Here is a 14,339-nt window from a genome sequence, read left to right on the forward strand (position 1 = left end):
AATGGAACTCTTTGCTGGCTTAATTAGTTCAGCATATTAGCCTGTAATTCCAACAATTAATTCTAGTTCCATCATTATTCTTTTTAAAAATCTTTCTTCTTGGATTTCACTGAAAATCGATTTGGAAACAAATGACTATCCCTTTAACATTATGTCTCAATTAAATAATAACATAAATTCCCTGCCCCTTTCATTCAGGGATCTGAATTTTCAAATGTTGATGCAGAAAACTTCAAATCCCTCACTGATGAGGGGATTACTGTTATCTTCAGATAAAGAAACTGAGGCATAGTGAGGCTAATCACAAGGATTATTTTGTTAGATTGATGTCATCCAAAAACTGGATAAATACTTAAGCCAAACAAAAAATGAGCATGAATTGGAGCTGTAGTGGAATTTAAAAAACAGTCACATACAATTTGAATAAATCTGCGTGAAATTACTAATTTCCACATCATAAATTTAATTTAACCAGAAATAATTTCAGGTTGCCGTATATTTGTACATATGAGACAAATCCTGTGAATGCCTTGAATATACAACTCTCTGTCAAGGCAGCAACATAACTTAAAACTATATTGAAACAATATTTGAGAAATGCAGTATTCTAAAACCCATTCAGACCTGTCAATGTTAAGGTCCCTGTTCAATTTCAGTTTGAGCCCTATCACATTCTTGATGATTCAGTTATTAATTACAGGACCAGAAGCTCTTTCTGTTCTCAGGATGCTTACTTACTTCATTCAGTTCACAGAACAGACAATACCAAAGGAGTTAAAAATCCAAAACCCACACCTCTTTTTACTGTTCTTTACTTCCCTGTAGGATCCTTCTTGTCCCTCACCCTGGAGATGCACTGAAGATAAAATGTCATTTATTTCAGAATCCTTTCAGTTTGTCCCCGCAGTGCCCCCGGGCTCGCCCTCTTTCCTTGCCCTGTCGCACAACTTATCAGACAGGGGAACACTATCCATTCCTTTCACAGATGTGGAATGGAGAAATATTTCAGTTAAAATCTGGAAAGAAGTGGTAAATATGCCAGTGGTTCAAAGCTGCTGAGGCGGTAAGTAGCCCTTCGGCGGTGTTGTACAGGGCAGATCACGGAGCAGGCCTCCACATAGCAGGAGGGCCCTCCCTGATGCTTCGGAGTGTGAAGTCAAAGAAGGTGCCTTTCCCCTCTTCCTTTTTTAGTTTTGGAGACAGCGACACAGACAAGTATTCTACAGAAATTTGAGCATGGTGCTGACACAAATTTATTCTAGTCTCACATATTGAAAGCTTTAGTCTGCATTCAATGCTAAGGAAAAATCCACCCAAAGTACTATAATACATAAGAAGCAATTTACTTTGCAATTAGCTTTATACTTTTTTTCTGTGCAATTACTGGAGACGTTTAGATATGAGCTTCCTTCCTTACAAGCAGATTTTAACTAAAGAGTTTAATTATATGCCAAAAGAAAAATGTTTTCTCCTATGTTTTCATCTGAAACCTGCACTGAATACTTAATCCTGTGTTTATGAGAGTAAAATCCGCTGCTATGGATACAGTGAGGTCAATGTTTCAACATTACTATTTTCCTATGCTGTGTTAAAGAAGATTGTAGGATAATATTTTTGTTTCAACAAAAATATCTTAGAAAGTGTAATGTATTTTAAATGTATATGAAAGCATTTTATCTCATATTTCTCTTTCAAGTGTAGGAATTATAACAAGGTCCAGTTTGGCAGCACTGACGAAACACCTCGTCTATAACAGAAATTTACTTCCATTTTCACCTGACAATATAGAGTGTTTTACAAATATTAATTAAGCTGTACAAAATCCCTATGGTAATCCTCAAGGTGACCCCAAAAAGAAAAAGATAGGTTTTATACTTTTTACAAAGCACAAGGAAAGACTGAATAGCTTTTCCAAAAAAGCTGTGATTTTCTACTTGTTCCTTGTAAAAGAAAAATGAGTAACGTAAATTTTTATCTTTCCTGCTTTTTGAAGAACTGCAGAACAGTAATAAATTCTTTTAATTGCAAGAATAACGCTAAGGAATATCTCCTCCAAATTGGCTGTTAGGCAGTTGAGTTACATAACCATTCTAACTCAGTTTTAAAATACCTTCCCTATCAATTACTCAGTTGTTAATCCCTTTTTAACACGGTATCATAATCCCCCTAATTTTCCTACTACCTACAGCATTACAGAAAAGGCTAGACAAAATTAAAAATAGCACAACTTTTAAAAAGCTACGCGTAAGACAAATACATCCAGTCATCTTTCTTTTATAGGAATAAAGAAATGAAGTAGAAAACCTGACCCCATTTCTTCCTGTTACTGATCACATTTAAGATACTCGCTATGCTGAATCTTTCACCACTCTCTACTCCTCTGTAAAAGAAACTTTGCTGGTAAACCAGGTAATATTTCTCTGAAAAGCACAAGTGAAGGTAAACCTGCAATTTTCAAACAGCTCAAAGTGTTTTATCATTTTATCGCTGGGCTACAGCACAGTGAGAGCCTGACTGAAGCGAAAGGGCCTGGCGTTTCAACCCAATTGTTTCATTTTCACAGAAACTGAACCCGGCAATGGTAACTATTAGTCCTGAATTTTCATGGCTCCAGAGAAGTGTAGCAAGTGATAGCACAAGTCTCACAGGGCTCCTACCCAAACGTCCTGGGTTTTTTGCTGTTTGTTGCAAACAAATCATTGTAACTGGCAAAGAAGTGCCTGGCCTTGTGATGTGAGCAAAACCAAAGGGCCACGAACTCTCAGTCCCGAATCCTAAACTGCACTCTCCTGTGCAGCCTTGTTCAACTAACTCACTTTTTTGTGTCAAATTCCTCATCTCTAACACTGGACAAGCATATTTCCTCAGGTGCTTGTTGTTAGGACTCATTAGGGTTTCTTCAGTGCTTTAAAATAATACTTACAACATTGGCAATGTAAACAGAGGTTTTGTTAGCATCGTAGAATGATGTCCCAAAATGTTCTATATAGTACCATTTTATTTTTTAAACTGACTTTTTTTTTCAGACAAAGGCTTTGAAATTATGGAGACATCTGAACAATCTTTTTTATCCTCAACAACCTGTGATGTGTTTTTCTTTAATGGAAGACAGAAAATGCTAGAAATGCTAGTTTCCAAAACTCAGTGCTGATTTTAGGCCAAAAAAAATTCTCAGCCTCAGAAATAAAACCAACTTCTGATAACTGCAAAAGCAATTAAAAAATTGCTGTTGAGAATAAAACTTTGGGGGAAAAGCAGTATCTATTAGCAAATGCTAAAAGGCTACAATCCTATTCAGCTTTTCTAAACAATAAGAAATCATTGAAAAGCTAGAAAACCCCCAACAAACTCAATTATACATGACTGAATAAATCACATTTTTAATCTTCTTACTAAGAAACTACTTTTAATACATTTAATTCCTAAAAAATTATTTTAATCTTAAAAACTATTAATTTTTTAAATAATTAGAAATAAGCTAAAAATGAAAATTAGAAAATACATTAGGAGCCAAATCCTGATGTGATTAATGAGGTTGTTTCATTAACACCAGAACTTAAGTCTAAATCTATAGCACTCAGCAACTGATTAAGTTACTGCAAAACCAGAATTTAGTGAAACAGAGAGATGATCCAATTGAAGAGACTTTCTTCAGTTATTGTACATCCAGTGGCAGGATCAAACATATCTTCCAAACTTGTTATTGATTGCAAAGTAACATCAAATGGGATCTGAAAAAACAGGGGAAAAAACCCAGATAAATAACTTTATTAAGGTTATAGGTACCAAAAACTACATATATACACATGAAATTAAATTGAAGCCACGATTTCTGACCTACAACCAACGAATAAGTCAGAAATACTGATTGCCTCAGTATGAATTTGTGGTTAATGACATTTCTTGCAGGAAACTGCTAAAACAGGATTAGGGGGAGGAAATTTCTGTGAACAGTCTTGCTCACAAAGTTTATCCTGATCATCTGTAGGTAAAATGAAGATGTTAGACAAGAGCAGCAAGAGCGATTAGTAATTTCCAAGGTTTTTCCCACGATAAGATGTTGAAAGAATTGAGCTAACTGTAGAAGGTGAAACAGAGGGCAATGATAAACTGGTTCATATGTCCACTGGACATGAAGAACTATTTAGCTGGTTTAGATATTAAGAATAACTAAAGGAAGAGAAGCTTGGAACAGGCTACTTATGGAAATTAATTTTTAATGCAATTATTTTATTTATAAATTTACTTTTAAGACTGGAACTCCCAAACACTATGCTTTGTTATCTCCCTTAAGAATGTAGTTATTCATTAAATAGCTTTAGAAACAAGCCAGCTGGTCAATTTTTATTCTTAAAACATGAACAGTCAAATAGTTTTAAATGAATAATTCAATAAAAATGCACTTTTACTTAGAAATAGAATTCAGCACTGAATCAAAAGCACCATAAGACACATGAACAGAAAAAAGAAAATCAGAGAAGAGAAGCTGGAAACATGATAGGAGTTAAAATGTGACAGCTTGGAGAATGAGAAAACAAATTCCACAAATTAGCATTGACTTCGTCCAATTAATTCACAAGAAGACAAGCAACAAAAAAGAGTGTGGTGAGGAAAAATGATGTAAAACTATGTTTAAGCAGTGTATCTGCTGCATACTCCTGCATGCTTGAAAACAAAGGGAATGTACTACCCTATAGTATACAACATCCCACTCAGAGCTTTCCACCTGCAGCCAAGAAGACTGCGTAATGCACACGTACAACTTATTTAAAAGTTTGGAAATGCTACTGAGAAATAAGCTATACATAATGAAGCGCTGAACACTCTACAAGTTCTGTTGGCTTCAGAGTAAAATGAAGCTGCTCAGCATCTTGAAGGATTAGGCTTCACTTGGTCAACCAAATCTGCCATATCTAATAGGATCTTGGTTTGAAGTCTCTATATGAAACTTTGTGATGAAAAGCCCATTGTTCCACCTGTTGGAACGTTTTAGCTGCTTGTGGCATTTGGTCAGAATAAAACAGAGCAGTTAATGTCATATTCTTACTGGAAGAACGCTGCTAAATCTGCTCCCTCACTTTCATCATAGACCCAAAGAAAGAAGCAAGCAAAGTGAGGTGATATTCATGAGAATTTAAAAGAGGTCCAGGAGGTCCATGTGCTTCTGAGAAAGTTCGGCTGTACCTTTCCCTAGGTATCTGTCAGAACTGTCTGCCATGTTTCAGTGGGACTGTGAGAAGTATAGCTTTGCAGAATGAATGTCTACGTATTTGATGCATTGATAAAGCCAGACTGAGTGATATGAAGGTCTGGGAGTCAATTGGTAGAGATCTTCAGGATGGGTAACAAGGACTGGCAGGAATGGTGCAGTACATGTAAAAGGTAAGTATGTACTCCTAGGTACCAGACTGCAGGATGCACAGGACAGTGTTACAGATTCTCTCCTCTATAATAAGCCACTAGCCAAACTGTTCCCAGATAAAGCTTGGGATTCTCTTCTGGGAGGAAGAGCTACCTGACTGGAAAAAAAGAGCACAGTGAATGCCTTAGCCATTGTCATCCCATTGTGAACAACTACAGACAAGGTATTTGAGCATTAGAAGAGGGGGTGATATGTTAAAGTGGATTCCAAAAATCTTCCTTGGAGTTCCTTGAGCCCTGGCAGCTGTGGTCCTCTCCTGATCTCTCCAGAGTGGCTGAGAACACTGAACACTACTGCTGCCTGCTATGGGCAGTTCCCAAGTCTCCTCTGGGACACTGGCTACAACTGGGTAACAAGATGAATACAACAGCATGGACAAAAAAATGGTCTACTAGCTCTCACGACATGTCATGGGCAAGGCAGAGAAAGCTAAATAAAAGAGAAGAAAAGCCTTAACACCTGTAAAAACACAGGAATGGAAGGCAATTGCATTTGGCAATTGCATCATAGAAATTCACTGGAGTCTGTGTAAACAATGCCCAGAGAATGGTGGATAAACCAGATGCACCCATTGTGAGTAAGATTCATTTTTAATACATTTTTGTATGTATAAAGTGGCGACTCTAATGAACAGTGAAGATATTCACAGTTTGTAATCATGCACACTGGTATATTATTTGTAAAGACGAAAAAATAAAACCCAAACAGAAAGCCCAACAAATGTATGAGGAAAAAATGGGAAGATACTTAGTGGTATAATCTGTGTTTCAGTTTAACTGAACAATTGTTTTCTTTTAGCAAACGGATTTTTATTATTAATGAGAATAGTGTACCTCAGTTAATGGCAAGGACAGGGCTGGAACAACAGACAGCAGAGCTTTGACTTCAGATAAACACCTTTTAGCCATTTCCTAATGGTATAAAACAAGAAAAAAACAATGCTGTACCATCAGTCTCCTCTGATAAGCTAACAGATGGCTAGGCTTTACAAAATTTTTCAGAACAATCAAGTTTTAGGTTATTCTAGTCGAATTAACAGCAAAACAAACCTTAGCTGATGAATATAAATTTTCTGCAACACAAATAGTTGTGTGTGCTGTACAAATACAAGTGCCCAAACCTTGCAGTTCCTACTGAGGCAAAATTGCCCCTGGCTCAGGTATTAAATCCAGTAAGCGAGCATACTTTTGCTACTTGTTTACGGAAGACATTCTAAACAAACACTCTGACAAGATGATATTTATACATGTATAATGCATGGCATGTTAATCTTATTAGTATTCTAAACATTGTTTTTCCAATTACTGACATATACTAATGAAAGTTTGAGCAAAACCCTTCAGGTAATCAGAAACACCCACTAAAGGACAGCTCTGTCTACCCTACTGAAAACACTGTGATTGGCCAAAACATCATTTGTTCTCTAGGCTGGTCAAAATACAGCCTCGTAATAATGGCACAGTGCAAAATTGTCACTGTTTCACAGCATCCATCGGACAAAATGACAGCCTCTACATCATTAATCATTTCATATAATAGATATAAAGAGAATCCTGTCACATGATAAATGTCTCCCACTTTGAAAATAAACGTCTATTTTGCCTTGGCATTTATCAAGCAGCAGTTATGCTGTGGCAACATTCTATTCCAATGACATTATCTCAAACAGACCACATGGAAAATTCTGAAATTACCTCTTTTGTGTGTGTATGTGGGAAGAGTTATTTGGTTGCAGACCATATTCAGCCTTGCTAATAAAAAGAAAAGAAGAAGCTGGTGTACAGAAAATGAAAATATATTCACTGCCAGTTTTAGTCCTCTCTCAATAATGTCATTAGAAGGTTCTTATTTCAGAAACCGTCACTGCCCATTTTGCATTGAAGATGTGTAACTGATTTTTAAAAAGTACTTTTGGGTTGATCACCATGCTCAATTTAACACTATGCTGAGCATTTTCAGATGTAGATTACTACAAATTAGACATCAATTTTCAAATCTATGTACCTGAAGATGTAGCCTTTATTTTCAAGTGGAAGGTTGAAGATGCCTGATATTTTTGTAAAGTGACAAGCAATATATAAGGAAAACAAAAAGTTAAATATTAAATGAAAAGTGAAAATATTTCAATATTTCTTGAAAGGGGTGAGGGAAGTTTAATCTTTTATGTCTGCCTTCCAAGTTACGTGTCATTTATGTCCCCAAAACAGACATCTTAAATAAAAGACTGTCAGACATATTTAAGAGCAGAACTGTTCTCACTTACTTCGTTTTTTTCATCAAGATGCACTTTTGCAATATTCATTTTGGGTTTTTTTGAAGGAATTATTTTCAAAGTTTCACTTTGTTCAAGAAAACTTGTTGACTCAGAAGCTGAAGATAAGATTTTAGAACTTTGCATCAACATTTCAACTTGCTGCTTCAGATCAGATAATTTCTCTCGTAAAGATATAATTCTGAAAGAAGACAAGATTTTTCACCATTGCTGTTAGAAAACAACAATATTTGTTGTTTAGGTTATAATTAAACTGATCTAGCTTCTATTACATATTGATGAGGTTCTGCATTTCTTTCATTTCAAGACTGATCTCTTAATTTTACGAAAAGACATTTTCCATTAAAGAAAGTGGAAATATGGAATGCATTAGCTTTTTGCATTAAAAATGGTAAGAAGAAGTAATATAAGTATGCCTCTATAAGAAAAGATTTTCTCATCCAACCCACACAAGGTGGACTGACAAGCTGGGTGGTAGGGGCTGCAACTCGTCTTGTCCCATTATTCCTTCTCCTTCACCTGCTCAGCAGTTCCAAAAATTCTGGGGCTAGATGAATGACACGGAAGAAGTAATAAAAACCACCATAGGATCTGAAATGAAGGGCTGAGCCTGGGGCTACAACTGAGAAAAACTGTTGCATGCTCAGAGTTGTAATACGGGATGGAGAAAGTAGCTGATCCAGTGAGAGAATGGGAATAACTGCTGGGACTGCTTCTTAGATTTGCTAGCGTTTTCTTATGTTGTTATGCCAGTGTAATATAATTAGCATGTGTTACTCAGTTCTTTAAGAATCAAAACTAAAATGCTAATGTACTGAAAAGTCATATGTTTGGATGGGTTTAACGCTATGTTACAGCGAAAAATCTCTGAAAAGCGAAAATGAATGCTTTTAAAGACTTACAGCTCTTTGATATTTTGTATTTTTTCTCTCATTCTAAATGGTTGACTGATCTTTAATATAGCATGAAATAACAGGACAAAGTCAGTGATTATTTACCTAGCCAACGGAATCCACAAGTGGCCTGAAGACATAGACATTGAACTGAAAATCTTGGTGTTGCTAATCTTGACAGGCTCCGTATTATAGGCATAAAGCAGCAAAACCTGTAAAAGAGATTGAATAAGTAAGCTATAATGTAGTATGGTATTGTAGGCGTGAGCTATTTCAGTGATGCTAGATTATAATAACTATCAAATACAATGTACTGATGAAGACTTAGATAACTGGCTTTAAAAAAAGAGGGGGGCATGGCCTCATATGAATTTGTACTATACTCAGTTTTTGTAGGTGTTAAAAGCAATTTAATTATGGATATAATTTATACAGTTTTGAAAATGAATTATAGCCTATAGAGTCACCATCAAAATCCCAGTCTTGTCCTGATACTGGTCAATCAATCCCAGATTTCCAGTTTCAGGTAGGCTGAACAGAGAGCTTTTACTGGATTTCCAAAGGCCCTATTGTAATTAGTTAGGTTTGCTATATGGCCTTGTGGCTGGCTGTCATCACACTAGTTTTAAACCATGAAGTGCACATAACTCACCAATCTAATAAAGACATCTCAATATAAGAGCACAATAAAATGAAATAGAATGTTCTCATCTTTCACTGAATTAATTTGCTATTATGATTGAAAATATACTTCCTAGTGGTAGCTGAATATTTTGACTATATGGGGCATGTCAAGAATACAGCATTCATATATTAGTCATTTTCAAGAGTTGTCTTTGGATCTCTAATGATCTGTAAGATCGTGCTAAAATAACCTGCAAAACTGTATTGAAAAGTACATTATTTGCACCAACTTCACAGGGGTTCTATCAGCTTGTTAACAGAGATGAAAAGGGTCTAGCAGAGATTTTGACACTGATCCGTTATGCCAAAATGTTTGGAGATGATGGATTTCCGTTGCAGTAGCAGAACTTTTACCTACATGCTGTTCCCTTGTTTAAAAATAAACCAAATTCCATGTCCTAGTCTCTTGCTTTCCTGCAAGCCTCCAATCACTCTCATCATTCATGCTTAGTCTGATATCTTAGGGAAATGAGGTTTACAAAATCCCGTCTTCCCTGTATATGTGTATCTTTGCTTCTCCAACAGCCTCCCACCAAACAGCATCGTTTGAATGTAATGGTCAGCTCTAACCAAACTCAGCAGTGTGGAAGTCTTAAAGACATCAAGGTCCTGCAAAAGGCATGAATACAACGTGGCCTGCAAGCTCTATATGGTCAACCAAGTCTTTCTTTGGCCTGCCACCAAAAAACTGCAAGGGCATTCTCTTTGTCCTGCATAGCAGGTTTGTGGCAGAGCAAATACATAGCTCCTTGCTGTCCAGCTTGCCAATTGGCATATGCAGAATTCAATTAAAAGGCTGATCAGTCATAACACAGATGTTCATTTGAAATTAGACTTAATTTGTTCCAATACCTAAGGAACTGCTTTGGGGTAGTTATACCTTAGTCTCTGTATCGTTTGATGGCTTTGCCAGAGAAGGAATGTACCACTGAATGTTAATTTCCTTATCTGAAGCATTGGCTGCCCTATTCTCTGTTTGACTATCTGCTTCTCCGATGACAGAAACCGGAGAAGCTATTCTCACACGTGACATCTTTGATGTAATTCCAGTAATTTCGGGAGACATCTGAAACACAAAAGAAAGTTCTGAATTGTACTTTTTCTAGTGTAACATGCAATATCTGTTATAATCTAGTGTCTACTAGAATCGGTATGACTTTCACTCCTGCACAAATATATGCTTATTTAGACAAATGGGTAATTTTAAAAGGTGCCCATTTTACCAAGTTAAGGTTTTTCAAAGTTCCCATGATGAGACATTTCTAAAGGTAGTGCGAAGGACCTCAGGGCTGACTTGGAGACACCTACAGTAACAACAATTGTTACATTTGACTTATCTTCCGTATGGCTTCAATGGCTTTTGCTAAAAGATATTATTTGACATGCTGACCATACAAAACTTAGTGCTGAAAAAGTAATTTGTCTGCTCTGCATATTGATAATTGAAATAGTAATCTGAATGCTAGACTAATACTTTATTTATGTTTACTTATTTGTTTTCTCATTAACTGTGCAACTAACAAAGGGCGATACCTGCTGAAAATTCAGTCACTTAATTTGTGAGGATTTGTCATACGTCATATTAATAAAACATATATGGAACATTAGCAGGCTTTTCATCGAAGAGTTACAGTTTCACCATCATTTACCAGGGAAGCAATGGAGGAATACTGTCAACCAACATTCATGTATAAGAAGCCTTTTTTAAGATTATAAAATATTTTCTTTAAAGGCTGAACAGTGCTATACCATTTCTACTTTTTCAAGCGTTACACAGATCTGCAAAGAACAGAGGAGGCCAAACAGTGACACTCTGGGGGAATGCTGAAGCTATTTGTAAAGGTTGTTAGTGTCTCCATCATTGATTCCAAAACGTGGACACTGAAAACAGCTGCCTGGGGAGTTAGCTCTTTTTTAATTTTGAATGTTCATCATTGGAAAAACCTGGGGAATTTTACCCACTTTATTTTCAGAAAATACAGGTCATGACCGACACAGGGCAGTAAATCCGGGTGAACAGAGGATGGATTTTTCACAGTGACGTAATCTTACTTCATAAAGCCAGTTCCCATGTGCATCAAAATATAGTAGAAGTGAAGATACAGATGATGTCATGCCTGCTGAAGTCATGCATTTGAGCATATGGATATGCCTTCAGTAAAGCACGGGACAATTAACCAGGGATGATCCATGCCACACAGACTCTGAACACTGAGGCAGTGATAACAGTGGCCATAACCCATGGTATGCCATGAGGTGCACATGGATCACCCACCTACTACAAGGATCTTCTACATTTGGGATCTTAGACTTTAGTTTTGGCAATGAATCACTCACTATCCTGCTGGCATGGAGAGTGAACAAAATTATGAGAAAATACATATTATATGGAGGTGGGAACAACCTAATTTATGCCGTGCCCCTGAACTAGAGCTCTTAAAAGTCCATTTAATGATATATATTTCTTTCTAAAACATGTGGTATGTTTTCTTTTTCACTGAACTTCATCTTTTGTTACTTAGATCACATTGAATTTTTTTTTTGAGGAAGGATATTACAACTGTTCCTGTCAAACTGGAGGGTTGCTGAATTACATACATAAATCTTTATCTATTCAACTTTTTCAAAAGCCTGAAAACAACAAACTTAGTTAAGTGTTTCCAGTTCTACATATTTTCATGGAGTGGAATAAAAAACAAGCATGAAAAATGTAACAGGGCACACAATTTTAATTATAGCCTTCTTAATGTAATTTGGATTCCTTGTTCAGCAGAGCTGAAAAAAACTTCGAGTCAAAAATAGAATTACAAAGACACATGTAAGCGAAACAACCTTGTACATAAAAATCATTCTTTCAAAAATTGTATCTATTTGTAGTGTTAAAAATCCCAGTATCAAATTACAGTAACATTTTTAAAACAACTTATACAGCCTTCTGAATAGTTAAAGCTTCTAAAAATGTTGTGATAAAAATCAATGAAGCTTAGAATTATAAAAAGTAAGAGCTTTATGCTTGTTAGCTGTCTACAACAGTGAAGCTAACACATGATTATGCAGCTTGCACCTGTCACGAACATGACAGTGAGCTCTGAAGCTTATTATTCTAGGACAGTGTAATACTAATTATGTCAAAAGAAGAGCAGACAGAGTAAAATAATTTTTGATATACGATGGCTGTTATAAATGTCACATACCATATATTTACAATTTATTCAGTGGCACAGTCAGCTCTTTGTTGGGAAATGAGTAATGATATGCTGTCCAACACTGCAAAAAGTTCACCAACTCTAGAAGTGCTACTTTTACAAAGGTATTTTAATTCATTTTTAGAAGATAACAAGTTCTCAATCCTCAAGGTTCCCCTGTCTCCATCTAATACTGAACATAATAGGTAAAAAATAAACCATGAAGAGTAACCTGCCTTTTTAATTTTTTAGTATTAGGATAATCATTAATGTGAGAAGTGGGATGGAGAAACTTTGAAGACAATTATTTTTACATTGAATCTCTAAAGACTTCTACCATTCAATATTCAATGCATACGCCATGCTCAGTGTAGACTCCAGAATTCCAGTTCAATATTCCTCTGAGTAATGTAGTCTGAGCTGCCTACATTTGAAAGCTCAAAAAGGCTGTTTGCAAGCCAGAGATCTGAAAAGATTGATTCTCTAGCCAGCAGATAATCAGTGAAAAAAATTGGCACACAAGGCCTTCAATATATTTTGAGAAAATATAAATTATATGTTTTTTGAAAAGCATGTTTTGATTATAGACCAAATTAACAACATAGAGGCTTGTACATACAAATTACAAAGAAAACATCAGGACATTTTTGGTATGAAACATGGTCATCTACAAGATTAAAAGCCTCAGTCCTACCAAATAACACAGCCAATTTAATTAGCTAGTAATAAAATCTTCTTAAATATCATTCTGCTTAATCTTCTAGGATCTAAATACACTGGGCATGGGATAGAGATCATTTTTGCAGGAATGAATAACAGAAGAATATTTCATTTGTTAACTGCGTCCTTCAGTGCTTGCACAGGATTTTTGGTTTTGTACCGAACCTCTGCATAATGCATGTCATTCGTCTGTAGTGCTCTCAGAAACAGCAAGAATCTGACTGAAATGCAAGTATAATACATATTTTTGAAACATCAGAAAGAAAGTAAATACCTTTGAAGAATCAGCTGGCCTACCAAATGGCAATCCTACATCACGTAGCTCTTCCGGGAAATTCTCAAGACAACACAGTGAATATTCAAACAAGTGTATTTTAAGAAAGGAATGCATTTCTGCTATGCGTAGAACAAGTCCTGTGTCAAAAACAAAACTAAGGTGTCCATCTCTTGCAGAAAATGATCCAGGTCCTGAGTTAGGGGCAGCTTTGAAAAGAGATTTTTATTACATTATCATTTGCCATTAAAAAGTAAAGTTTCTACAGCTACTCAATATTTATAAATTTTGAAAATATCGTAAAATAGGTAAATCGGTTCAATATTAAATAAATGCTTTTCCAACAATTATACTGATTGTCCTTAAATATTACTAGGTAATGCTATTTGTATTGCAGTTTTTCACTGGAGATCTGATAATGAAACAAGCTCTGTCTAGACATTACAAAGTAGCATAAAATGGGGGGTGCAGTTTTGAGGTTTAGGTACTTAAATTTAGATGCGTAAGCATCAGTATGTTCACTAGATGGCTAAGCTTATTTATTCAGTATAGTCAAAAGAAGCTCTAAGGGCTCATAATACTCTAATTTAAACAGCTAGTGGCTGATCAGCTGAGTCACTCCCTAGACTCCATCATTGCTAACTACAGCTGAGATATACCTGCACATTTTGAAATCTACTTGTAGATGGTTTACTTTCCTTATAGTGCTGTGGTGAGGTGGAATACTTTCCTTTCATTTGGTGCTGCAAGGAAAAATCCCAACCTTCTCTGAAATTGTTATTTTCAGAGGTGCTAGGTCTCTCTCTAGGCAGCACCTGTAAGTGCAGTCTAGTTCTATTCTCACCTATCAGGTTGTCGCTTGTATATCCAGCAGCTGGCTATGAGATGT

The 14,339-nt window shown here is 35.9% G+C and overlaps 1 protein-coding gene across 1 annotated transcript in view; it reads right to left on the minus strand.

Annotated features, from left to right (window-relative positions):
- Positions 1–3,515: 3,515 nt before the first annotated feature.
- CFAP54 (cilia and flagella associated protein 54) overlaps positions 3,516–14,339 on the minus strand; it is a 123,681-nt gene continuing 112,857 nt past the window's right edge. Inside the window, 6 exon segments of the mRNA XM_075428222.1 lie at positions 3,516–3,731; positions 6,256–6,333; positions 7,686–7,875; positions 8,693–8,799; positions 10,152–10,337; positions 13,451–13,659. Of these exon segments, the coding sequence (XP_075284337.1) occupies positions 3,612–3,731; positions 6,256–6,333; positions 7,686–7,875; positions 8,693–8,799; positions 10,152–10,337; positions 13,451–13,659 (890 nt within the window). The 3' untranslated portion in view covers positions 3,516–3,611.

The sequence above is a fragment of the Opisthocomus hoazin genome, chromosome 8 (assembly GCF_030867145.1).
Source record: "Opisthocomus hoazin isolate bOpiHoa1 chromosome 8, bOpiHoa1.hap1, whole genome shotgun sequence".
NCBI lineage: Eukaryota > Metazoa > Chordata > Aves > Opisthocomiformes > Opisthocomidae > Opisthocomus > Opisthocomus hoazin.